Here is a 27,871-nt window from a genome sequence, read left to right as displayed (position 1 = left end):
ACTAATTGCAAGAGTATCGTTGACATCAATATTCTTCCGACAGAAAAAAAATATTTTAACTATAAACTTTGTCAATAACGTATTCTCTGATAACTTTTAACAAAAAAATCTTATATTTTATAAGAATGCATCTTTGACAATAGAAAATATTTCATTGTTGTACATTTTATACAAAATAATACTAGTTCTTTGATAGTGATCAACAATAAATAATTGGAAGTTCAAATGAACTTGATATTATTTACGTTGTTTATAAGTGAGCTTTGAATATAACAACTCGAAAATTTTCAGAAAAAAATAGGTTTTTTATTTTTATTTCATTTTGGATAAAGATGAAGTCAAGCTAGGGGTACAAACAAATAGGATATTATCTGTCTGTAATTCTGTATACGTATTCAAAAAATAGATATGAATATCCAATATCTGAATATCCATTCGGATACAGATATATATACGGATGTGATTTTGGATTTTAATATATGTATCAGAATAGTAGATATATACCATATGGTTTAGTATATATTAAAAAATATTTATGTATATATATATATATTTACGGATATCTGATATCTGATTCATATATGCACATATATGTTTAATATCTGACCCGTATTCAAAAAATAAAAGTGGATATAGATATAGTTTTACCACTATCCGATCTGTTTGCACCCCTAAATCAAGCCATCCAACTTTAAAACCTAGTCTATTTTTATGAAAAATAATGTTTAAATCTTTATGAGAATCATACATTGTGTACTTAATAATTGGAACGTAGTAATATTTTTATCCTCAAAATTTAATTTAAAAAAGAATTAGTTTTTAATTTAATAGTAAAGAACAACACTTCTTATATAAGAGATCACATATTTAAAATCTGAATACAATTTTTTTTTCAAGAAAATTAAATTGAAATTAGAAGGCTAGATCTTGACGGTGCTGTTCGGCAAGGGTCTCCTTAAACCTCCTTAAGGCTAAAGGAGCCTCCTTTAGCTTCCTTAGCCACTTAATGTTACCGAACACCGGTTCCTTAGCTCGGATTAAGATAACCTCATTTAGCTTCCTTTTGCCCGGATCTTAATCCCCTGCCCCTTCCCTAAGGCACCTCCTTCCTTTAGCTTTAGCTATTTTAATCCTTTGCCCCTTCCTTTAACTTACCGAATAACTCCTCCTTAGCGCGGATTATTATTTAATTCACCACGTGTTGCCGAACAGCCCCGACATTTCTATCTCAAAAGAAAGAAATCTAATTAAAACTGACACCACGCACCTAGTGATTCGTAATTTTTACTCATAAAATTTCAATTAAAAACTCTATTGCTACCGCTGCATAGGACAGATGGTAAAGACACTAGTCCTATAACGAGAGGACATGGGTTCAATTTTGCACGGGGCAGAATTAGGATGTGGTGTGCGTGCATACGGATCAATATCCTTCCAGTACTGCACAAGATTTTTCTCACCTTACAGTTTAAGATTTACTCTCATTCCGTTTGGAATTCAGGCTAGCGCAGGGACAGTATTATTGAACTTTGAGATTCGTGCCAAGTTATATATAACGGGCCGGATTCACTAATTGTAAAAGATTCCCTTTTTAGGTAACTGGGAGATGTGAATTCCGTGCCTACGGGCTATCCTAAAAAATGAAAAAAACTATTGGGCCGCAGCCTGCAAGTCTCTTTCGGCCCACAGATAAATATATGAAATAGCGCGAAAAGAAAACACGCTAGTAAACAACAGACGAGTTAAAAGGGGAGGAGGGTTTTACTGTAGACTTTAGGCAGTTAGGCCGAAGAGAAAAAAGAAAGAGAAAGAAAGAAAAATGGGGGCGGGGCGAGAAATGGAGGTATCGCTGGATGCCGTAAGAGACAAGAACATGATGCAGCTGAAGAAGCTAAACACTGCCATCTTCCCCGTCCGATACAACGATAAGTACTACGCCGACGCTCTCTCCTCCGGCGACTTCTCCAAACTAGGTTTTTTTTTAACCCCCTTTTCCTCTCTACCTCTCTCTCTCTCTCTGTAATTTGTTCTCTCAGATTCGATCTATCTGAGGTATTTCTACTTTTCCTTTTTTTTTTTTTGACTGGTTTCTAGTAGGTGATTGGGTGTAATTGAGGCTTGTACTGGAACTTCTGGTAAAACCCTTGGTTCCCTTTAGTTAGTATTAGTATAAATCTGGATAAGTGCTGTACTTTTTTTGGTTCCAGAATGAATGTAGGATTTGATTGCCTTGATATTAAGTTTAAATGAGATTGTTCTATTGACACCGCTTTGATATGTTTTGCGAGTGCTCCGCTTGAATGATACTTTATGCTTCTTTTAAGAAATTTCAGACTTAGAGCTTTTTTTTTTCACATTATTGGATAATCGTTTGTTCAGTACATTCAAGTTCTTCCTCTTGTGCAGCAGGGCTGGAGCCAGACTTTTAAACTATGGGGGTCAACCGTGAATGGTCAATCATATAACAATTTTATACTTAGAATGGGGATCAATCTTACAGTAACCAGGACATTTTGCTCTAAATTATATAGAAAATCATATATAAATATAATTTTTCTTTCAAAATGGGGGTCAATTGACCCCCATTCAACCTATATGCATCCGCCACTGTCTGCATTGTTAGGACAGAGGATCCTTATTTTTTTCAAAAAAAAAAAAAGTGACTCAGTTTTTATATCATGAGGATTATGTCTGGCACATGACCCGGAGATATTATTTTTATTTAGATCTCTCTCTTAATAGTGGTCTCAGTTAATAATGCATTCAAAATTCAGTAGTAGTTATACATGGTTATCTCTTTCCTCAATCAGACGTATAGTCGCACGTAATTGATTTAGTGATTGCATCATGTGTTTGTGATTATCTCTATGACCAAAGTAGTACTGTACAATGGTGGTAAGTTGAAATATTTAAAAGTTTACTATTACTTCTGAAGGACCTAAAAAACGTGAGTATTATATTAATATAATTTCATATCTTGTTCATTGATGAAGTAAAATGATCTCCATTTCTGGCATCTTCTTAGGTTTCTTTTTTTATGCGCACATCAAGGAAAGGATCGCAATTCCAGTAGTTATGCTGAGAATTTGATTGGGATTTATCTTGTAGTGAGCTAAGTAACTGGTATAATACCTGACCAATATGGAAATTGTTTTTTACATGTGATCAAACCCCAATTTAGCCTCAAAATAAGCCCAATATACTTTTAGTTTACCAACGCAGTTACAAAAGGAAAAAAAAAATTAAAGAATGCTAAACTGCAATTTGTATCATCAACAAGGCACCTGACTGACTGCAGCAGAGGAAATAATTTACTAGAGGCATAATATTACTACTATGTTCGATTGCTCGATAATTTTGAATCTTTTTAAAATACCAACATAAAAATAAGCAAAGGGTGTCTTCTAAAAAGGTAAGTGCCAAAATTGCTATATTAATTACTGCTACAAGGAAAAAAAAAGTGAGACTAATGGCAATGCACACCCTTTTGACGATTTATTTTTATTATTCTTGGTTGTGTTAGCTTACTTCAGTGACATATGTGTTGGAGCAATTGCTTGCCGCCTTGAGAAAGTCGAAGGAGGTACAGTTCGGGCTTACATTATGACATTAGGTGTTTTGGCACCTTACCGTGGGCTAGGGATCGGTAAGTTCTATCTTATACTGTGTACAATCATTATAATCTGCTATTGGGCCACAAATCTTAACCCAAGTTGACCTCTCAGTTAAGCATAATCAATCTGCCAACCCACATAATGAACGGGTATGTTTTTTGAGTGATATAAAAAATGATACATTAATCCTTCAATTTTGTTATGTCCATGGGATATGGCCAGGTCAAAAATAAGGGTACAATTTTGCTATATTATCTTATTACGTTTTAGACTATATTGTCTTACTCCTTGTATGTAATGGTTGGGGCAATGCAATAGTTTGACAGTTATATTACTTTCTCCCATGTGCTTATACATCTTTATCCTTTTTTTCCAGGAACAAAGTTGCTGTCGCACGTACTAGATTTATGTGCAAAGCAGAATATATCAGAAATATACCTTCATGTGCAAACAAACAATGATGATGCCATTGCCTTCTATAAGAAGTACGGGTTTGAAATAACTGAGACAATTCAAAACTACTATGTGAACATTACGCCGCCTGATTGCTATGTACTTACCAAGGCTATTTCTGGTACTGCGCCCAAGAAATGATCATGAGGTGCCTTATATTTGTTTCCTTCGGATTTACGAGATGAGATGTTTTTGCCTATGATGTAGTCTTGACATTTGTTTTAGATTTTCATCTCTTGGAAATTATTTAAATCAAATTATGCTTGATAATTTGTTAATCTCTTAATTCTGAATCTATGTGAATTATTTTATGTTTTGGACAGTTCTTTAATCTACGAATGATACTTCTCTCCAAACTTAGAATATCCTGATAAATTTACGGCACCTTTTTGAAGTTCTTTAAAAGTGGTAATTACATAAAATTACCTCCTTGATGAACATAAATCGTCACAACTTCATGTAAAAATTGGACTGTAAGGAGGGATGTCAGTAACGAGGTCCTTGAACATTTTCTTCAGTTGTACCGAAAGCTATTTGTTATACTATTCTTTTTTGTAAATAAGTGATGGTATTACAAATGTCTATAATTTTTCAAAATATATATACTTATATTAAAATTATTTATGCCCTACATCACTAGATGCAAAATCTAAAGTGCATCTTTACCTTCTCGGCATAATGTTTAACTTGAAAATTCTCGTTATCGTTTAGAAAAGAAAAGGCGATACTCACGTATTGTAAGTGTAAATACTTTTAGAAAACATGTAAATGTGTACAATCTAAAATATGAGCGCACAAATATTTCTCTTTTGATAATTGCTAACACTTGTCTGATTGCTCAGTATTAATCTTTGATTGCTTTTTAGGCATCTCAGCATTTAGAATTTTCAAGCTTACATTTGAAGTGCTAGTCATGCGACAAACTTTGGCTTGAAAAAAATCTGGAGAACCAAAGGTAAAGCTTTTTTTTTTTTTTTTTTTTCACTACACCTAGTCGGACAGAAAACAACATTACAAAAAAAAAATTCAATAAATCCATAATATTTTGCTGCGTGATACAAATTAAGACAGTATAACTAAGACCTCACAATGACTTGGATTATGGTTGTGACAAGTCACTGCAACATTATAGAATCAGCACAATATGGTTAGGGTCTTACAATCCAGTGTTAACTAAGGTAAAAAACATGACATAAGATAGCACTACAGTCACTACTCCTAACTGATAATATTTACACAATATCCAGCATTACATTCGATGGTAACTTCTTTGCCATGACAAGCAGCCAGGTGTTATGACAAACCAAGCAGACGATGATGCTGCCTAAAGAAGTAATAAAAAAAAAGAATTAATCAAAAGAAAAAAAAAAACAAGGCCAAGTGTCAGAATGAGATTACAAAAACAGCACAGTACATGTTACATAGCAAAAACCATTGGAACCGATATTTGATATATTGGAATAATGTGTTTTGTTATTGATTGACCCTAGACACTGAAAAGAATAACTGAAAGAAAATAAATCTAACCCATTAGTTATTTTATTCAATGAGCTGAGTGAGACGAGGATATATAGCATGAAGACATCGAAAAAAAAAATCATTCACTTGTATCAGGTTTTAGAGGAGCTCATTCAAGACATACTCGAATGATTATTCAACAAAAAATAAGAGGTTTGTTTTACTCTCGTCGAGATAGAGGCAGGAAAAAGAACTCCCACTTATTCAAACCCTACAAACCAGAACTATACCATATGGCCCTACTAAACAAGGACCTCCCATCATTTCAAAAGAACCCAGTTTATGGCCGCTTTGTCTTGCTAGCAGGGGGGCATTAGTATAGCCTCTTTAAAAAGATGGTGAATAAAGCTGCATGGCAGTTTCCTCTCATGTTTGAGCAAACAGGATCCTCTCTTTGGGGGCTTGCAGTAAAGATGAAAAAAAAGGTAGCAAACAAGAAAAGGCAATAAATAATAAACTGACATGTTTACTTAAGCAATTTGGGCCTGGTCACGCTCGATGAAATCAAGAGCATCTTCCTTGGTGATAACATTGACATGGCTTACTCTATTTTTGTGGGTCACCCCATATATCTTATCAGCCACCTTCACCAGCTCTGGCCTGAAGGTTGTGGTTATGAACTGTGTGTTTGCCATATCAGCCAGACGACGTACCATATCTAGCACACATTAAAGAATATAACATGGGGCAACAGTTGATATATGTCATGCACAATTCAGCTAGCAGGCTTGGAATGTCTTCTATGTGAAAAAAAGTTTAGTTATGATAAGAAAATGAGAAACATGTTAGCTTGAAGAAACTACTGCAGTTACAAGAATGTACAGACAGAAACCTGGGACAAGGAATAAATATTCATTCAGATAGGATAGTTTGGAAAATGTTTAAAAAATTAGAGAATAAACAGGGGATTCTGCTTGTTTTTAAGGTACATATGATAACCTTCTATGAATTTTTCTATAAGAAGGATACTGCCAACAGCTGTTCTGTACTGAGGATCAAGTGCGGCATCAATCTCATCAAAGAGATAGAAAGGCGCAGGGTCACATCTTTGGATGGCAAATATTAAGGTGAGTGCCACCACTGTTTTTTGACCACCTGACAGCTGCTTCATTGACTGGGTTTCTCCTTGGCCCGTGAATGACACCTAAAAAGATTATAATTTATTTTGCTATCTTCAATTAATTTAACATTCTAAAACTTTCACATAAGAACAATAATAATATCTGCGGGGAATTTGTATCAGTTGATTTCCGGTTTGTACAACAAGCAAGATTCTTTCAGTCTTTCATGTTTACTCAATTTTGTAATTGTAAACTTTTAACTCAATGAAATTGTGGCTTGGCTCCACTGATGCATCAACGCTATAGTATAAAACAGTATCTCCACATTATTTCTGATATACCTTTCAATCCACTTCCATACCACAGTAGTGTAATCATGGTCTAGGTCCTCTAGGATCAGTTGGATCCTCTTTTTTTATTCAATTATTTTTTAATTACTCTCCTTGGTTTTCTTGGTGCTTATTAGAGATTTTCGGGACTCAATGATTGAATAAAAGCTCAAGAACCAAATTCTGTGTTACCTTCACTTTAACACCGATATACTTCTCCATTCTCCTTTCAGGATCTGTGTCGTGGACATCATCATCATCATCAAGGTCATCAGGGGTATCACCATCCTACAAAGACAAATCAAATGAAAATCTTAGAAAAAAATATTTCTATGATTTCTACGATGAATGATTGTAGGTAGACATCAGAAGGATTGCACTGGATCTAGTCATATTTTAAAAAACAAAATAAAATTTCCTAGCAAATTGGCATCTCTATGACTGCATCTCATGTTATGTTTGGTCTTGCAGTTACTGTAAAACATGGTTTTTTGGTACTATGTTAACTTATAGGCAAGAAGCTATTAAATTTGTGTTTTCTATAAATTAAGCAAGATCTTGGACTGATATGATCTAAGCAAAGAGTGCGGTTGGGCTTGGGTATCAGTAGATACTGCCATATTTAACCAAACAAATCCAAAAAGATACAGTAGCTTTCTTTATGAAAGTAAACAAGGACCTTTTTCTTCATCATGACAAGATACCCATGGCCACCTTGCACAAGCTCGGAGAAAACTTCCCGAAAATGTCTCGCAACTCCCTTAAATGTGCGCTCAATTGACTCATCTTTCCTTTGGTCCAAGACTGTTATAAGCTCTCTAATTTTCTGCAATATCAATATCAAATCAACATCTGAGGATAAATATCAACTCATAGCTCCTTTTGCCATTTTTAAAATTCCTATAATAGATTAGTTCAGGATTTTCCAACAATAACCAATGAGCATCCTTTCTCTAGTCTCTCATCAAATTTCATGTGACAATTTTGGGCCATGCGCTTATATAATGCTATCCTGATTTAGCATTCTCCATACAAATAATAACCTAATAGCATTAACTAACCAAATATTTCCTTAATAACCCTCAAATGTGCAACTAAGCCCAAAAAGAACCCAACCTTCCGAAGTGATCAAACCCCAACAAATCTGCCCCCGCACCCCCCCCACAACCCACCCACAAAAAAATAATAATAATAACAATAAAAAGTATCTCTGACTCATACATCATCACCAGAATCCAGCTCAGCACGTCTTTGTTGCAGTTGATCGCGTTGTTCCATGAAGCTCACATATTGGTCCAGAGCCTTTTTGTTGACATGACTGAATTTCTTCAAGTCCTCGTTGCATTTGTAAAGCATCTGTGTTAGTTGCTTCTTGTTCTTCTTTTTGTACCTGCATAAACAATTCTATTTGTTAAATATTCAGTCTAAATGCTGCTGAGAAGATCAGTTGATTAATCAACCAGACCTTGACGTCCTTAAAATTGGAGGGATCAGTGTATTATTGATGCCTAGGAAAGATTGTCAATAAAATAACAAGCACCTTTTCTCCTGTGACCAAATAAGTATTTTCCATTATGGTCGTACATTCTAATTAATACCATTGGAATCATACTCTAAGACATTCTGCCTACAATTCAGAGGTTAGCTAAAACACCAATATTATGTTACATTGCCAGCATTAGTTAACTTCAATTAGAACTGTTGAACCCATGCGCTTAATGTTGAAATGTGAGTTGCAACCTTCCTCAAGAGTAATACATTCATACTAAGCAGATAAGGAATCTTGGAACCTTTTAGGACAGACTGGATGGTACCAAATCATCACTATATCCAATAACCAACAGGCAGGTACTGAAATTTAAAGATACCAAAATGGAAATTGCAGCATTGCTTGCACTTAAAGACACAAGTATCTACTCAGATGGAAAAATAGTGCTCCAAACAATTCAGGAGGTTATCAAAGTTCAGGTCTGAGGGAGAAAAAGAAAATTTACCTAACAATTCAGGAACCAATATGCAATTTTATTTGAAAAAATGTCATATCCAATTCAAGGGAGAGAACTCAGAAGAAGGCTTACGTATCAAAAGCATCAGATGGCAAGGAACCCAAGTCACGTATCTTTTTCATGCACTCTTCTTGCTTTGCAAGGTGGGTTTTCCTGTCGAGAATAAACCGCTCCAAGTCTTGTTTTCCATTTTGAAGTGTTTGTTCATGTTTCACTTCATCTGACTGCATTAATAGAAAAAACATGAACCATAGCTACTCTTATCTCCATCGAGGACTGAAATCAATCAGGCCAAATTACCTACATGTACAAGCTCCGGCCAGGGAATATGTCTTTTGTAGGTACTCAATTTCACATCTGAGGTTAAAAACAATGGCATTTTCTGTTAAATCACACTAAGCCATAATTGCAATGAAACCCAATGCAACAGTGCTTTTTATCTTAATTTTTATTTTCAGATAAATATGGGGGGGTCAAAGCCTCCTAACTTGAGTATCTATAAGGGATCCCCTAGTCGGATTACAAACCACTAGATGGCACTTTGATTTTAATTAAAGAAATATATAGACAAGGCTTGGATATCTCCTTCGTTAGTCCCGAACCTTAAGTTTTTCTTTTCTCCGTTTACATTCTTCAATCTTCTTTGCTTCCTTATTTATCTCGTCAATGATATCTGTAAAAAGAATGTTACTCAATCAGAGGCGACACTAAAAAGAGCCAGATGTGTGCTAAGTTGCTAACACACATAAATAAGACAAGTAACGCACAAATTGCACAGCATTGCGGTAGAACATGCCGGTTACCTGCCGTTGCGGTATAATACCGGCTGGTGTGGTTATATCTCATAGAGAAACCATACTTTAGCACATCCAGCAACTATATACCATGAAATCAATATCATAATTTACCGTCACTTATTGGAGTCCAATATTCTAGTGTACCAGTTCCAGTTGAACTAATTTAAGTCAAATTTTCACTCAACGTCTCAAGCTAGCTACTGTACAGATTCATTTCTCTCCGAACCTGATACAATTCGACAGCAACAAAGAGGAGGATAAAAATACAGCAAACCTTTAAGCTGACGAGTCAGAGCATCAACTTTTTTCTTCGAAGTGACAAGGTCCTCTCTTTTCAATTTTTCTTCCTGTCTAAGTTCCTCAGAATCAGCAGGATTTATGCAATCATTCAGCTCTTGTTCCCGTCGAACAAGATTGGTTGAAAGGTTTGTCTCCAGTTCCTCCTTCCTTGTTTCAAGCTATTTTTTTTTTTTTTTAAAAAATATATATATTAAACTAACAACTAACAGCATTACTAATCAACAACAATAATCAATTTCAGAATGATACATGTCAAGCTAAGAGCATTTTGCTGATCCATATGCAGCTCTGTTTTCCCCTCACCAGGTTATTACTTATTAGAGTGTAGTTCCTTTTCATTTCCATTTACTTATTTGGTTTTGGTAGCTGAATAGTTAAATGGGTTTTCAGTTACAATCACAATTTACGAATACAATCAATGCTAAGACAGCAAGGTATGGCTAATTAATACTGAAATATAAAAACTCTTGCTGAGTTTTAACTAACATCTATTCTGCTTGTTTTACATTGGAGAAGCATCTCCTTGAGTTCACTGATTTCAGGGTTGAGCCTTGAGAGCATATGCTTTTCTTCAGGGGTTAATTGATCAATGAGCTCTGTCCCCATCTCAGCTTGTTTCAATGAAATGCCAGCTTGGATTTGTTCAATTTGGTTATGAATATTTGTCAAAGATTTTTGCTGCAGACAGATAAAATCAAACATTAAGAAAGAGGCAAAAGAATGGATGCATTTCGTGCCATTCCTTTGCGCAAACATACTCACTAAAGCAAGGGTTGCAAATAGCAGTGCTTTCAGTAAGGTTGCTTCTTTTAGGAAGAGGTATGGTGTGTTGTTAAGTTATTTACTAGCCTAACCAAAAGATTCCGCCTTTCCTAAAATTTACTTGTTTGGAGCTTATTTATACATTTCAGGTAAATTGAGCTTGGCTTGGTTAAATCGGGGACCATTTAGGTACCCCTTAACAGTTAGACGGTAGCTTTTAGTAAACTGAGAGTCAACTGGACTAATACTGGCCCAAAATTGTGGTATGACAGCCCAAATAGAATTCTCATAGTTTTGCACCAAAAGCTCCCATTTAACCATTGAAATTGCAAGTATGAATGGTTTGTTTGCATGTACCAAACAGAAAAAAGAATAACCTTCTTCTCAAGTGATTTAGCAATTGTTGCTTTCTGCTTGTTGGCTAAAATGAAGTCACTTCTGATCTGATTGATTTGTGTTTTCACATGATCCTTGTCAGCATCCATTTGTTGTTGCCTTGTAATTAATTGCGTAATTTCCTGGTCTATCTGTATGCAAGAGTTAACGAAAAACAGCAGTGGACCATTCTCAGCTATTGTGCTGTTCAAGTTCTTAATTGAGTCTTTTTAAGTAGGCCATTTTCAGTTCCATTGAGTACAGTTGAGCATTCAAGCTGACTTAGAGGATTTAAACCAGCTTTTTTGGCACAAATAACAACAACAAAGCCTTTAGTCCCAAACAAGTTGGGCAGGCTAGAAATGAAACCCAACCAATCGTGAGGGTTTCATTTCCATAAAAAGGCTGTATTTTATGTTGGCTCACCACACCTATCACAACCCTCCTCTTTTTTCCTGGCTTGGCACAAATAAGGACCATTAAATAATCTTTCATCCATAAATTAAAAAATTTAGATTAGCACTAAGCAAAGGATATCCTTGAGCATTACTTCAATTTCTTTCAGTTCTGCTTCCTTCTTTTTAATCAGTGTCTTATTCTCTTTAATAGTTTTCACAAATTTCAACTTTGACTTCCTATAGTCATAGTATCCACCTGTCATGCCTCCTTTCTTGTTTACTTGATCCCCTGTGTAAATGAACAATTGAATAATTAAGCTAACCAAATAAAAGCTCAATTTATATTTTGAACTCTTAGAAATTAAATTTGATTTTTCTCCATTTGCCAGGTCATGCTATTTAACATATAGAGCTGCCAATGCCACAACAACAGAAAAATGATTGTACGTGATAAAGGATCCACGAATATATCACAATAGGGTGTACCATAGGTAAAATTCATACAGAGAAAAGAGTAGCACATCAGCAGTTGTATGTTACCAACAATATTTCGTAACACACTAGGCAATTCAAACAGTACTTGACAAAAAAGACAATTGATACAGGAACAAAAAAACAGCAAAAAAGTTGAATGAATGCTTTGCAAAAGAACCTAAAGTCAATAAATTATTAGTATCAATAGAACATTCAGTATGTAACCCACCTTCTAAGGTAATGCAGTCAAGGTTATTGCTGCGCGCAATTCTAGTCGCAGTATCCAAGTCTCGGCATATGACAGTTCTCCCAAACACCTACCAAAGACATTACAGTATTGAGAATGCTCCTCAAGATTCAAAGAAAATCAAATATCCAAGAGCTTGTGACATTATTAAGAAAATGAACAACAAATACCAGAAAACCGCCTACTCTACCAGAGTAGGCTTTTAGCACAACTAATTGGGTAACTTGGTATTACAGACTCAAAGATTGCAATACCAGTTATAATCCCTAAACTTCTCCTAACATCTGGTGCTTTGTCCACAGATCCATCACATGGGGTTAAATTGTTTATTATAGAGACCATGCAGAAGATGAACTCAGGACCTTTAAACCGTCAAGTTGGTCCTAAATTTAGCACTCATTTAGTTTAAGGAGCCATCAATTACCTTATTGAGTATTCATCTAAAATAAATTTCTCTTTAAGTATTCAAATATAAATCTATTTAAAGGTTCAGGTAACAAAGCAGTACATGAGAAAATTTGTGAAAGAGCAATAAAGAAAGAAATATTTACTACTTGCAGGAATTACACCAAAAACAGTACTGAAGTAGATATTAGTACCAGTAAAAACACAATACTAATCTCGAGAGAAGAGTACCTGCTTAAAGGCATGGGAATACTCGGCCCTGTACTTGAGTTTCTTCAAAAGAGGTACAACATCAGGGCTTTGGGGATAGTTTGTGTCCGACACTTTCACACGGTTCAAGGGTATAAATGTCACACGGCCACCCTTCTCTGAGGTCAAGTGTCTTATTATCTGTGTGGAAATATCGTCTGACTCAACTACTACATGGAATAAACTGTGGCAAGAAAAAAAATGGGATATGCTGTGAATACTGAAAACATGATGATGAAACAGAGAAATGAAGATAACTAATGTATGAGTTAATTAGAAAGAGGTGGTAAGATTGTACCACTTTTGTTAAAAAAGAAATGTACTCAATATATACAATTGATTTGGCCAACTTATTGCTCATTATTCGGTTAAGGAACCAAGCATGGGATTGCAATGAACAAATTCTTTTTCCCAGATAAGGACAAACTCAATCCAGCAATAAGTGCCATCGAACTGGCACGTATATATCGGTCAGAGAATGTTTGGCCATTTGTTTTCCCTTTTCCTTTCCTTTTCTTTTTTTGCTTTCCTTTCTTGACCTTCACAGTGCCTTATTTCAGCCTTAAATTTCACATTAATGTCTATTCTTGAGCTGCAAGTGAAATTTCAATTAGAGTGTACATACTGGTCATACACTCTCAGAATGAAGGCCTTATTCCAGAAATGCTGTTCTATTACTAAAAGGAGCTTAAAGCAATGCCTGAGAAAGATAAAGCATGATTTATAAATCGATTTTACCACAATTTTGTAAGTAGATAGTACCTATTTCCAGCAGTGACTTCAACAGCAGTGAAAAACTTCTCCTCACAGTCAATCAGTTCTAAAATTGGGCCATACACTCCCTCTATGTTATAATTATCAACAATCCTATTGACAGAATGCAACCCCCTTCTAGTATCCTGTTAAAATTAATCACCATAGTACAGTGATATATGAGAGAAAGAACTTTCAGTACAAACAAGCTTACGTTAATGACTTAATAGCACATTTTAAACAAAATGCACAAGTTTCATTCTGGATATTCAATGGATTCATTTTGAATTTTCAAAGAAGTCATGTCTGTACGCTTTTTTCTTTTTTTTTTTCTAATTGTTTTTTTTTGTGACAGTATAGGCAATGTTAAGGCGCATCACTGAAATCCAAGGCTCATTTCGGGCACCGACTTAATTCAGTTGGCCAAGTGAGAATTATCTACTTGTTTTCTAGAATACTAGGTATCATCCATTACCAATTCTAGACAGTCGATCTAGTAGTGTAAATCGGGATGAGTATTTGTTTGATTAAAGCCTCCAAAGAAGAAGGCATAACAGAGAAGCGTAAAAGAGTGACACTGGTGAGTTCTCTCCAAGTTGAAGTGAGGTAATCCTCTCCAAGTGTGGGGAGACAGAGTAAGTGAGGAGATGAGTTTTTGTGATGTCAAGTATTTGAGTAAATACTGGTCATACAAGAGTTACTATGTAATATAAGCAGAGTTGTTGTATCGGTGCTTCTGCATCCGACTCTAACAGTACTTGCAAACAAATATATATCTGTTGCAAACAAAAATATAACTGACCCCCGGTTGTGCCATATCAAGATTCTTCTGCGCCTTCACAATTTCGGAGTCCAGCCTATCTATCTCATTTTTAAGTTCTGTTTCTTTCTTCCATAGTGACCTGAAATCAGATACCTTAGTAATTAAGCAATATATGTCACTAACCCCATACTACCATTCACAACAATCAATAACAACAATGAGCATGGCAATTATAATACAATCATAATAATCATCGTACTACCAGTACAAGCAAGAGTGGTATAAGAATAATTATAGTAAGGGTGGGCATCCATTGACAACAAATATGTTTAACAATCCTGACAACTGTAATAAATGACTTGTAATTTTGAAATCCCGCAGGTGAATGTAATCTTGACCCATTGGTTAGTCAACATAATCCCAAACTTAAAATTTATTTCTGTCCCTTCAGTTAGTCATATATTCTATGATTTCATAGTGTACTTAATTTACAAATTGACACACAGCAACAGCTAAATGTAACTAAAGGGAGGTGCAATTTGGAAAGAGGAAAAAAAGGGACAGAAACAGAAAGGTCAAAGAGCAAGCAAGAAACCCAAGTACAGAGTCCAATCTTACAAAAGAAAACTATTCTATGGATTTCTAGTGGACTTAATTTACAAATAGAGAAATCACAGCAACAGCTAAATGTAACACAAGATAGGTGCAAACTGGAAAGAAAGAAAAAAGGACAGAAAGAAAAGTAAAAGAGCAAGCAAAAAAACCAAGTAAAGAGTACCAAAAATTCTCCCAAATTCTATATCTAAAAGAAGAGTAAATTAAATGACCCTCACTACCACTGGCTTCAATTTTGGGCGCTCAAGTTTAAAACTATCCACTTTCGTTCTTAAAAATTCCGATGTCCCTATTATCCATCTGATCAACAATGATATCAATACTCAATTACATTGACAATGGAATGGGTACATTGGAGGCATATTCTCAGACAAAAATAGGCCCATGGACATCAGTGACCAATGGGTTCCCATCCATCTTTTTATGAAACAGGATGGGGCGGAAAACTAAGGTACAACATGGAAATTTAGCTACCACGACTGGAACTTTGGTAATTTGACAAACAAGCAGGAGATAGGTGATACTTTATAACTATTTCGGAAACTTTCCATTTAAAAATGAGGAACTTATTACGTACTTCCTCTTATCTTGTAGCGCATTTCTCTCCTCTTTCAGGCTCTTGTGATCATACTTGCTGCTTTCAAGCTCTTGAAGCGTCTTCAGTTCACCCTCCCTTTCCTTAATGTGTGCTTCTAAAGCAAATAGCTCATCTTTTAGCTTCTTTATTTCACCCTGAATTAGACCCTCCTGCAGAAATAAAAGGATTGAACAAATTTACTTTAACAGGTCTTTGCAAAAGAATGAAACATGGAAGTACACGTGCCGTAAAAGTCAATTTCGTCTGACAAAACAACCACGCTGATAACAAAAAATAAAGGAATCTAAGTGCTAGACTGGTGTTTCGAGTTCTTGAGCAGCGCTGGATGTTTTTTTTTGAAGGACAGTTGGCCAGTAGCCAGCTGTCAATATATTGAATAAGAAAATTTTATTTACATCTCCCAACGGGAGCTTTTTATCCTACTTTACACAATCTTAACTCGTAAATAACACACTGATTAGGGGAGCGGCGCTGGATGTTACTAGCCAGATCTCAGTTTGAAGTTGTTTTTCAATTCTTTTGCTTTTTGCTTCTTTTGAAACAAACTTGGTATTGACTACAGAAATATGCAACTCAGACTCAACAAAACCAAATTTAAGTATGTCTTGGACAATGCAATAAATTGGTATATATTCCCAATTTTCACCATATATTGCAGAACACAACAAGGAAGAGATGCGTTCGCTTCTTGTTAATGCAAATAATAATCATAACAACAAGACATTGAAAAACATTGCGTATTACCTGTTTGCGTGTTTTGAAAGAAAGTTATTACCTGCTTTTGGTTTGAAGAAAGCACACGTTCAAGATCATCAATTTCCTTCTGTAGCCATTTGTCCCTGTGTGCTTTATCACCAAATTGGGTCGCTCTCCCTTGCTTCTGGTAGAGAATGCTCAACTGTTTCTCCTTCTCCATTATCCTATTTACAATCACCCCCACAAAAAAAAATTGATGTAAATGACTGATCGGCAAAGTATCAGAACAACAAAATAAACCAGTGGGACAAATGATTGAGTGAATAACAATTGCTCTGAAGGAAAAGAAAAGATCAGCTGTAGTCATTGCCATGAGATTATGCCACAAACTTCCCATGATGTAAATTACTGGGAATAGCTCTATCATAGAGAGTGAAAGATAAAGAGCAGATATCAGTACAGTACAGCACATATGGTCTGTGCAAACTGAGGCAGATTTGAACTTTGAAAATATTGTATCTGTGGTTACTTCATGCACCATATTTGTACATCCTCAAACTTCTTAAAATTCCATCCAAGTTTCCTAGAGAGAATTCCCAATGCCCAAGTTCTCTATCAACCCACTTGCAAGTGTTTCACGTACTGGTATCCTTTGTTGAAGGTAAGAACGAGACCCACATTTGTAAAAAAAGCTAAATAACAGACTCTGTGAACTGAGAACCATCATTTGGTCTAATGGAAAAAGACAATGCTCTCCATGTGGGAGTTGGCAGGTTCAAACCCCAACCTCTACTCAGAAAAAAAAATAAAATAAAAAAAACCAGACTTCATGAACTTAATCAATTTATAGATAATGGAAAATTCACAGACTTCTTGGAAATTTCTTCTTCTTCAGTTACTTTAGAGTGGTGCAAAGGCTTGATTTTGTTGAGATCATCCCTAGATTTTTGGATTTCCTCCCTTAGGCTTGCTAACTGCTTTGTTGCTTCTTCCTACAAGGTATAGAAAATATATAAAAAAGATAATAGATAACGCAATGAGCTTCGCAGTGCACTAAACTTAAATTATTATACACATTGCGAAACTAGTTTAGATATATTCCTGTAGAAATCCAACATGGAATGTATGCAATCCGAAAGCAATTATGTTCAAATTTTCAGTGATAAGAAGCTTCAGAAGATATGCTTGCAAATATCTATAGATTTTTTTTTTCGTATTAATGAAAGAAAGTTTACAACTGAGGTATAGTTTGCAAATATATATAGAATTAAACCAAAGGAAAACATACGGAGAATGTAGAACCTTCAGAAAACATACATAGCGTAGCTAGCTCTTATAGTAAAATATAGTTAGTTGCAAGGACATCTTAGCAAACCAATTTTAAAACAAACTGACGAAAAAGAAGAACATACATAATAATTAAGAATATCTGACACACAAAGCAAATATCAAGTTAGGGCTGCTGTATGTGCAAATTATAGAAACTGCACGTTATTTATATAAAGAGAGCATGGGCAAACCTTGGAACGAAGTTCGGCCTGAATCTTCTCTTCAAGCTCTCTTAGATCCATCTCGATTTGTGCATGTTCCTTGAATGCTTTGGTTTTGTCCTCATTTTTTTCTTTCTTGATCTTCTCAAACTCATTCATATTATTTGACAAGGCTTTGGACTCCCTTTCCAATTCTTTGGCCTTTTGATGTGTTTCCGCCAACTTGTTCTCGGCAATAGCCATGTCTGCACTAACTTTCTTACGATGCTCTTCTATCTACAAGAAGATTTTGCATACTAAGATCAGGGAAACCGATATAATGTTATAAAATGTGAAACACTATCTTTTTGTTTACATAGAGAATTGGATACTAAAGGAATTCAAAAATCTGAAGAAACTCAATAAAAATGGGACCTCACAAGCTCAGCTAATAGGGGTATAGCAGAGTACTCATCAGCTGTAGCACCTACCCAAGTGGTAAACAGATGAATTCATTTTGTTTCTCAAGCTAGTTCATATGGCTAAAATGCAATTATGATCTTAATATTCCAATGGAAAAATGAAAAATGGATGAAATTTTTGTGCTGCATGTAGCTATATACTCATTGTCAGTGACGTGATAACTGTGGTCAACTCAATCACTATTACAAACATGAAGATGCAGGTAATCCAAATTGCAGACTATTACCGGTTTGTGGGCAACTTTGCAAATGTTAGTTGGCCATAAATTTAGGTTCAAGCTTTACCTAAACGACTAAATCTGAATCAGTATCTTCGAAGTGAGAACAGAGGGGGTTGAATAAAATAAATAAAATACATAATATCAAGGATCTAGATGGATGCATCATGTACTCGGCTGGTACAACACTCATTGAATTAAATTAGTGCGCTCACCAGAGAGAGTGCATTTCTGGCTTCATTTAGTTCATGGTCTAAAAGGGTATACTCAAGGGCTCTCCTTTGTTTGTCGAGCTTTTGGTATTCTCTGAGCTCTTCTTTCTCTTCATCCAGTTCCTTTAGCCTCTCCTCCAGGTAACGAACCACCTGGTCTATCTGCTTCCTTTTGTTTCCTGAAAAGAAATGCATTTCATCAATTAATATTTATAACTGAAGCCTCTTTTGCTTGTATCTGTCTTCCCTTGACTTAATTGCTGTTTCATTGAAAAATTCAGAGCACTTGATTTGAGTATTGTTGAAAATCGATTGAGACTAAATTGATTTAGAAGCAGGGATATGCAAGTCTTCATGGCACATGAGCAAAGTTAGCACATAATAAAGTGATTTGTTGATTGCATCCAGTTGACAGCATAGATTTAATCAAATCGATCCCTTCTTATATCAGCAATTTGTTTTGCACTATTTGGCCTCATTTAATGACAACAAATTTGAGCCTAGTTTAATCTGAAAACAGTCGGGGCTAAATTCATTTTTATTATCAATTATTTGCAGAGGCGTCAATTGGTTCAAATTATGACAGACTTGTAGAGTCGAGCTTAATTCAATTATCAAGGGCAGCTTTCTAATGTACAAAGATTTTAAATTGACCCTAACTATGACAAATGATTTTAAATTGCAGAAATGAGGGTCAATATAAATTCACTTGGATAAATTTCAGAAATGAGTTTTAATGGAAGAAACAAGGCGTCCATTTGAGACTAAAATGGTGTGTTACCATACTGGTCAAGTCCACTACACAGACCAACCAATATATATGATTAAGTGAATTGTCTGCATTATATGGGTATTCAAAAAGTTAAGAATGAACTAGCCTGTTTCCTGCATTATCTTCAAGCTCTCGCGCCTTCTCTCTTCATAGACACGGGTCCCACCAATCTCCTTCAACAGATCTAAGCGCTCTGAATCTTTCATTAAGGTCAGAGATGAAATCTGCAAAAATCAATTTTGAAGTTGTTAGTAGAAAATGAGGAAAAAGGAAACAGCAGGAGTTAAATACACACAAATTCCTTATTTGGTCGACTTCAAACTTCATACATTTTTTGAAACAAAATTGAAGGTAATTTATACATTGATGCCGTTGCTATTGTTGATATTTTTCTGATAATAAATTAAATTGTTCATATGAAACATGTTTCAACACGATATGATAGGAGTTATCACCACATAAAAAGAGTGTTTAAATGGATGTGCATAAAGAATAAAAATTTCTGGCACAAAAATCTAATTTCAGGTGTCCAAACACTAGAAATAGAGATGGATGCAGTTACATCAATTTGTAAAGCCAAGAAACAAATTATCTATAATCATACTAACCTTGCCCTGTTGAACAACATAGTATGGGTTTGATCGAGAAAAACCAGCACTCTCTAACAAGTTCATCACCTCAGTTTTACTGATGCATGCACACAAATCAAGTATTATACAAAAGGAGAAAAAAAATATTGTTATTATTCATTCTTCAATTTTATAATCCTGTTACCTGACATGCCTTCCATCCAGAAAATACTCATCCTTCTTCAGAGCAACAGTTCTTCGCAATCTCACCTCCTCTTTATCAATCTGGACCACATATGCATTTAATTACATGCTGGTATAGACAGGTCCAATATTTTTACAATTGATCCACACCTATGCTATTCACGGAACAACAATAAAATTGTACTATGACACTGGATGGATTGCAAGACGTCAAATAAAGCATTAATAATTACAAGGACAAGGTAAATTATAATCTAACCAATATACGAATGAAGAAAATAGAGGGTTCTTTCTGCATTTGATGGTTTAACTGGGGGCTCAAGACTGAAACCGGGACATAAAAAATAAGAAACATATGCCAGATGGAAATGCGAGCTTGAAATACACAAGAAATTTTTTACAACATAAATTACCGGGATACGGTTGTCAGAGTTGTCAAACACTATCTCAACAAAAGCAGATACTACTTGATGGCCGGCCCCTTCCTGTTAATCAGAGAAACAAAAGAATCAAACAATTAGAGGGTGGGGGGAGGGTAGGTGGTCTCCAGCATTCCCTTATAAAACCCCAATTATGTATACTCTGCAAAATGAGAACGTCTTGCAAAGCTTATAGTATATGGGAGATGCCATTTTAAAATGTACCCAAAAACCAAGCTCTTCCTTTCATGTTGTTAATGAGGGACAGAGGATGTGTGGCCACCTTAAACAAAATGGAACAACTAAGGTGGAGACGGTACTCTCCGTATTTTGCATAAGCATCATGATATTCCCATCTTATGTGAAATTGCCCTTGATAAATTGGTAATTTGGCCCAAGTTCAAAAAAAAAAAAAAAAAAAAAACATACATGGAGAAGAGCATGTCTATCCTCTGCTCGAAGGTTCTGGAAGAGGTCACTGAGCACAAACCGAATTGCTGCAGATGTAAATAAGTTCTGCAAATCAGCCTAAGTAATTTTAAAATTAACAGATACTGGAAAGAAACTCAAATTTAGGAAGCTTACCGTGGAAGAAATTTGACTTCCCAGATCCATTTGCACCAACTGACAGATGAAATAAAAACTTCATTAAAATTTGATGTGTCTAAGGGTTAAAATTCCAGCTTGAACACAGAACCATACCTTAACTGGTATGACATCAGTATTGGACTATAGAGGTTATTTTTTTTCTAGGACATTGTTTCGCCATATATTGAAGCAACCAACCAGTAAAGAGGAGAACATTAGATAATAAAAGGATAGAGCAACAATACACTAATGATGCAAACCATTGGAGGTTAAGAAACTTCAATAAAAGCCAACAGAAATAAGACTTAAGAAAAAGTATTACCGACTACATTTACTTTCGGGCTAAATATCTCGGTAGAAACTTCCTCTTTGTAGCTCTTAAACCCTTCGATTATAACCTTAATTGTGAAAACAGAAAAAAAAAAATGTTACAAAAGTATGTAAATAGAAAATAGGGGGAGGATAGTAAATTCACAAATTGAGAAAAAATTACCTTCTTTATGTACATCTTCTACAAGCTATTCGGGCACCAAAGGCACCATAAAAGTCTGCACGAACAGACCAACGAAAAACAACACAAATCAGTACCGAGAGAAGTAGATTATCCTTGGGGCTTATTGTGAAACTATGAACGACTAATACAAAGAGACACGAAACCCTAGCTCCACCTAAAAACTCCTTCAAACAAGGTCAGAGTTGGATTTCCCTTTCTCAGGTGAACTCGAGCAAGGGGTGGAAGAGAAAGAGAGAGGAGTATTTGCTGCAGGCGGGAAAAGTAAAAACTCTAGCCAAAAATGAAAAATAAAGGCGGGAAAGGAAGTTGGAGAGAGAGCAGCGGGAACGGAAATTGGAGGAAAGCTAAAATTAGATGAGAGAGAGAAAGAGAAACCTTATAAAAACCGAACGCTAGGTTAAAATTTGGTTGAGTCGAGAGAGAGGGGGGGGGGGCGATCTGAGAGACTGGTAACCGGTAAGTGGGGAGCACGGGAGTGCCTGGGTAGCTTCTGAGGGAAGCTGAGTGAATTATTTTGGTAGTTCCGATCTGCAAGAGATTTTGTTTTTTAATTATAAGGCCTACCACTGGAGGAGGAAGTAAATTTTCTCTTATTCCGATCACAACCGTTAACTTCATTGAGATTCGTGTACGACAAACTTAATTTGTTAAGATTATCGCATATAAAAACTTTAACGGTTGGGATCGAATAGCAGGTTCCTGTTATTCATGAGAATAACAGAATATTTATTTCCCCCGGAGAATGGTACAAAATTGATATGGAGTTCGTATCCTCTGAGATTATCTCATATTTTACGCGACTTTCTGGAAAATCTCAACCGTTCAAATAGGTTCTGCACGAATATCAAAGATCAGAGAATACTGGTCCCGTGCGCTATCCCCAAAAGGCATTGAACACGTCGGTCACGCAAAATATGAGATATCTCAGAGGATGTCCCGTCCTTCCGTGCAATTTGCGTGTTGCGAGTTGCGAACCAGGGTTTCCTGGTCACTCCGGGTCGAACCAGCGAATTAGAGCAATCAGCTAGGCTCGATTTTCATCAAAATTCTTTCAGGATTTCGCAACGCAAGCTTTTACTGATAATTATGTAGAAGGTATTTCAGAAATTCGAGTTGGATACATAGTGACAAATGAATTATTCGGATTCGGTTCGGCGAGGTCAAAAATTTGTGATTCGGGTATAATTCGGATATAATTCGTGAATGATTTGGTACAATAAAGAAAAAAAAAAACCAGAAAAAACCCCCAAAAAAATAAAAATGGAAACGCTTAATAAATGATTTTTATGTATCTAATACAAATGTCTATATTGTTTGTTCATAAAGAATCTCTGTAGAGACTTGACTCAAACAAAAAAATAAATAAATAACATTTCCATCTACTCGGTGCAAACTCCCAGGCAGTGCACATGGATAAATAAATAAAATAGTGGCATTTGTTATAATATTTCTTAAACAAAAAGGATAGTTTCTCAAAAGAAAAAAAATCTGGAGGTTTGAATAAAACGCGAGGGCGACGAATTGTTTCGAAAAAAACACGTATTAAAAGTAAAATTCATCAAAATCATGAATAATTCATTTAATACGCGAATTACCGTTATATTCGTTGTTTGATACGTTGGTGGGTCAAATCCGTTTAATTGCGAACTGTGTCACTATACTTGAATACGGAAGTAATCTGTTATGCTTTTACCTGATTATCAACATCACATAAAATCGAGTAACATGACAGCACACGGATTTCTTTTCTTAAACCGCATGAGATCATTTGTGGATGTACTTCGTGTAACTTTCGTGTAGAACAGAATTTAATTTAATGATTCCATCATTTCCATGCTTCGCAATTCGCATCATGAAAGAATGCATAATTATCTCCACTTCTCCGTCATAAATCAGACATTTTATTTATTTTCTTTCTTCGTTTAGTTTAAATATTCTTGAAAATTGTAAAATCTATTTTTAATAAATTTTGAAAATTTTAAAATTAGAGCACAAATTTTCAAATATGAGTCTTTGACCAATTGAACTTAGCTTTGCTCAATTTGTCAGAATAATTTTATAGGCCGAATTTTTTATTAATAGAAATAAAATAAAAGAAATATCGAAAAACGGGGTTACTTTTGAATATTTGCGAAAAGTAGGTAGATCGGGTTGTCACAACCCGTCCCACCGGACGGGTCTAATTAACCCGTCCCGGTTACTCCCTCCTTAATCAAATTCGCGAAAAAAAAAAAAAAAAAACCCGGACGGGTTTACAGGGCCCATCCCAAATTAAAAAAAAAAAAAAAACCGGACGGGTTTACAGGACCCGTCCTGAACTTAAAAAAAAAACAAAAGAAATATGCAAAGTAAATATCTTGAGTTAGAGAAAATACTTTTCTATTTATGAAAATCAATAATTTATGTTTATGCTGATGGTAAAGGGGCTGGGAGAGACCCTTATAGGAGCTTGTCTAGGTTGTGCCTTGAGCTTTGTTTGTAAGAAAAGTGACCTTAACTCACCTAAGGTAACCATAAACTTTTATTTTACCATCTACATCATGCCAAATACTTGTCAATGTACTGGCCTCTTTTTCATTATTAAATTCTGAACTTCAAAAACAGGTATTGGGATACCCAAGTAAGCCCAATGGCCTCTTCATCAAGAGATCAATAATATTCAGATCAGACTCTAATGGAGAAGATTTAGAAGGTTATGCTGGTGCTGGGCTCTACGACAGGTAAATCCGCGGATTTTTTTATACAGTAAAAAAGTGAGGAATTCAAATAAGAGGTTCCAGTTCAAATTAGTCTCTATGGTAACTTCTGCTGGGCTCTACGACAGGTAAATCCGCGGTTTTTTTTTTTTTTTTTTTTTTTTTTTTTTTTTTTTTGGGACGGGTCCTGTAAACCCGTTCGGGCTTTTTTTTTTTTTTAATTCGGGATGGGTCCTGTAAACCCGTTCGGGTTTTTTTTTTTTTCGCGAATTTGATTAAGGAGGGAGTAACCGGGACGGGTTAATTAGACCCGTCCAGTGGGACGGGTTAACACAACCCATCCTACCTATTTTTCGAAAAGACTCAACAGTACTCTCGAATTTCGATATTTTATTTATTTTATTTATTTTATTTCTATTAATAAAAAATTCGGATTTTATAGGCGCTAGCACTGTCAGTGTCAATAAATTTTTAAGAGCACCTTCGCTGACACCATCTAATTTTTTAGTGAGATCTGTTAAACTGACAGGTTTTTGCTGATACTTTAACTGTATTTTCTCTATTTATCTGAGGGTGCGTTTGAATGAAATAAGAATAGTACTAATTTAAAAATAACATTATTTTATTAAGCTATTCGATGTTTGGATGGAACAATAGCACTAATTCACTATTTTTTATTTGTCTTGTATAGATTAGCTCGCTATTCTACTAACCGAATTAAAAATTTGATTAACTACTATTTTCAACTTGGAATTAACTCTATCAAAAGTTGTATTCCTTGATTCATCCAAACGTACCCTTAAACAAAAAAGATTGGCACAGCGTTTCTTGTTTGCAGTAAATATTTATCGCATTACAATTCTTAATTGGAGAACTGTACGATAACTATAACAGTATATCAGGGTGCAATAAAACAAGTAGGATGTAGGTACAGGAAATTTTGTTGTTATGTCTGTTCAAGTTTATTTTCTGGAGGGAGCCAAAACAAAGTTTTGAATTGCATTACAGAATATAGAACTTAAATATTCATTTCTAGGTAAGGGTTGGGCATTTGAAGTATTGTAATTTGAATTATTTAGTAAGTTATTGTAATTACTGAGTATGATTTGTAAGATGTAATTATGATGTGCAAAATGCGAGCCTGTTATTGCCTTCACACTATTGACATCAAAGCAGATTTTTTTTTTTTCTTGGGAATTTTCTTTCGTGTACCAAAACTATCGGGTACCAAAAAATTTAATACAAGTAAGACGTAATTTAATTCAGAGCATGTTGTGCAGAACTGGTATAAATATACTTTCAAGCTGAATCTAGCATCATAAAGTTTCAAATAATTTGACACGCATCAGAAATATAGTAGATTTACTGAATCATGTCCAGATTGATAATTGATTAGTACTAAATACTTTTTGAATATGGACTACACAATACACAATATATATGACAAGGTGTCTGTTTCTTCATCCCAATACAATGCATTATGTTCATGCGTGTGTGATTTTTAAATTAAAAACATAGAAATGTAAAAATGTGATATTTTTACCGAAGATCATTATATTCGGAGTGCATCCACAATTTATTTTGATGTGCGAATTCACACTTGGACCAGCGAACTAGCAACGCGGACAATCACTTTTATAGAAATTTCAAGCATCATACTTCTCATCAATTATTCAGTCCGGGAACCTGTGCAGCAAGTTGTTTTTAATCCAAACTCACCTAAACTGTACATATACGAGAACGACAAGAAAATGTTGGACTACACAATAGGCTGGGTCGGACATTTGAGGCCCGAAAGCGAAGTGCTCGTCTAAAAAAAAAAAAAGAAACTATATTGCTTAGAGAGAGATCCAAATAAGAATTCGGATCCTCTGCATCAACTCAAAAGGGAAATATTTTGAGTTAATGAATTCTGATCATCTGATCTGTTTTAAGATTTGTGCAGACTAGATCTGCATTAATATTAAATACCCTCTATATCATAAGCAGGAGCCAGATTAGCTCCGTTTAAAATCAGACAATTAAGATTCATTAACTCAAAAGATTCATTTTTGAGTTAATGCAGAGGATATGCACTCTCCAAATAAAGGGCGAAGTGAGCAGGTTGCGTGGAAGCAGAAGATTTTTTAATGGCTATTGTATCGAATTTGGTTTGATCTTTGATGGCATCCGTCCGATTTGTATTGAAATTCGTGCAAATGAATTTAAATTTGTATAAATCTATTTTTTCATGAATTTAAATTGCTCGTACAAAGTTACGAAACATGGTTGAAAGTTCACGATTAACCATATTTTTACGGACAGATGCAGTTTATCTTTAATGCATATAATGCGATGCAAAGTTGAATTAAAAAAAAAAAAAGCTTATGGAGAGAACCGATTAAGGGGTGTCAATGGGTACGGTACGGGCCGGGTGGAGACATTTTCATACCCATACCCTACCCATACCCATTAAAAATTGATCTTACTCTATCCTACTCTTACCTGTTAATATTATCGGGTAACGAAACGGTAGCGGATGAATAACGGATAATATTAGTATAATAATTAATTTTATTATATTTTACAAATTAAACATCAAAAACTCATTCATTTTAACACATATATAATTGCATTTCTAATAAAAAATAAAATAAATGTGTAATCAATTCCAACTAAATTATTTTTTATAAAGAATAAAAATTCAAAAACACAAATATACATTTAAGTGGGTTAGAAATTGAATTAAATATACATTTAAGTATGTTGGAAATTGAATTGAATATATATTTGGATTTTATAATTACCCTATAGGGTAACGGGTACAAAATAGTCATTACCCATACCCTTACCCATTTATTTAACGAAAAAAAATTCTTATCCATACCCATACCCATATCCAATAAGCTAACGAAAAAAAAATCTTACCCATATCCGCCTTATCGAATACGATACGGGTTGGGTAAACGGCTAAAAAGGTACCATTGACACCCCTAGAACCGATACAGTTACACAAATACACAATTCACTCAAAATCAATCACTTTCCTTTTTTGAATAAAAAGTACAGACTTAATACTCAATTAACAAACATGCAACAACAATATCTACTATAGTACAATGCACTCTCTGCACAAACCAGAACAATAACAATGTAACGATGATTACTCAAAAAAAAAAAAATGTAACGATGGTACTTAGTACCTGTGGTGGGAAAGGAGGGATTTTGATGGCCACTGGACCGAATTCGATTCGATGTTCGATTTTAATCGTTTAATCCATACTGTCAATTTAGATTTACGAAACTTTTAAAATTTATGCATATCAAAGTCTTTTT

At 35.0% G+C, this 27,871-nt stretch overlaps 2 protein-coding genes across 3 annotated transcripts; one reads left to right on the top strand and one right to left on the bottom strand.

Annotated features, from left to right (window-relative positions):
* Window positions 1-1,730: 1,730 nt before the first annotated feature.
* Window positions 1,731-4,398, top strand: LOC144563319 (Acyl-CoA N-acyltransferases (NAT) superfamily protein). The gene is made up of 3 exons (XM_078312787.1): window positions 1,731-1,973; window positions 3,524-3,646; window positions 3,991-4,398. The coding sequence occupies exons 1-3, from the start codon at window positions 1,820-1,822 to the stop codon at window positions 4,206-4,208; spliced, it is 495 nt and encodes a 164-aa protein (XP_078168913.1). The 5' UTR covers window positions 1,731-1,819; the 3' UTR covers window positions 4,209-4,398.
* A 680-nt stretch (window positions 4,399-5,078) lies between these two features.
* On the bottom strand, window positions 5,079-22,402 carry TTN7 (Structural maintenance of chromosomes (SMC) family protein). Of its 2 annotated transcripts, XM_078311991.1 has the most exons (30): window positions 22,236-22,402; window positions 21,840-21,894; window positions 21,669-21,744; window positions 21,344-21,382; window positions 21,188-21,255; window positions 20,753-20,824; window positions 20,341-20,420; window positions 20,175-20,253; window positions 19,673-19,790; window positions 18,798-18,973; window positions 17,934-18,179; window positions 17,284-17,405; window positions 16,493-16,637; window positions 15,697-15,866; window positions 14,544-14,643; window positions 13,751-13,887; window positions 12,971-13,172; window positions 12,317-12,404; window positions 11,753-11,902; window positions 11,218-11,369; window positions 10,565-10,756; window positions 10,053-10,236; window positions 9,584-9,654; window positions 9,054-9,205; window positions 8,197-8,365; window positions 7,655-7,801; window positions 7,168-7,263; window positions 6,555-6,729; window positions 6,048-6,243; window positions 5,079-5,391 (listed from the first exon to the last, which is right to left on the bottom strand). In XM_078311991.1, exons 2-29 carry the CDS (start codon window positions 21,852-21,854, stop codon window positions 6,056-6,058), a joined length of 3,609 nt encoding a protein of 1,202 aa, XP_078168117.1. In that variant the 5' UTR covers window positions 21,855-21,894; window positions 22,236-22,402; the 3' UTR covers window positions 5,079-5,391; window positions 6,048-6,055. The 2 variants fall into 2 exon arrangements, with proteins under 2 accessions (XP_078168117.1, XP_078168116.1); XM_078311990.1 differs by lacking the exon at window positions 22,236-22,402 and having other exon boundaries at window positions 21,840-22,234.
* Between the last annotated feature and the right edge of the window lie 5,469 nt (window positions 22,403-27,871).

Source organism: Carex rostrata, chromosome 12 (genome assembly GCF_964058835.1).
Source record: "Carex rostrata chromosome 12, lpCarRost1.2, whole genome shotgun sequence".
In the NCBI taxonomy this organism is placed as follows: domain Eukaryota; kingdom Viridiplantae; phylum Streptophyta; class Magnoliopsida; order Poales; family Cyperaceae; genus Carex; species Carex rostrata.
The sequence above is the reverse complement of the archived record's forward strand: the minus strand, read 5'-3'. Positions and strand labels throughout refer to the sequence as shown.

Coding starts and splice junctions, on each gene's coding strand:
- LOC144563319 (XM_078312787.1), top strand. CDS start 1,820: ATGGGGGCGGGGCGAGAAATGGAGGTATCGCTGGATGCCGTAAGAGAC. Junction 1,974..3,523: donor CGGCGACTTCTCCAAACTAG/GTTTTTTTTTAA, acceptor TGGTTGTGTTAG/CTTACTTCAGTGACATATGT. Junction 3,647..3,990: donor TTACCGTGGGCTAGGGATCG/GTAAGTTCTATC, acceptor CTTTTTTTCCAG/GAACAAAGTTGCTGTCGCAC.
- TTN7 (XM_078311991.1), bottom strand. Junction 17,406..17,933: donor AGGCCGAACTTCGTTCCAAG/GTTTGCCCATGC, acceptor TATACCTTGTAG/GAAGAAGCAACAAAGCAGTT. Junction 6,244..6,554: donor GTACAGAACAGCTGTTGGCA/GTATCCTTCTTA, acceptor AATGTGTGCTAG/ATATGGTACGTCGTCTGGCT.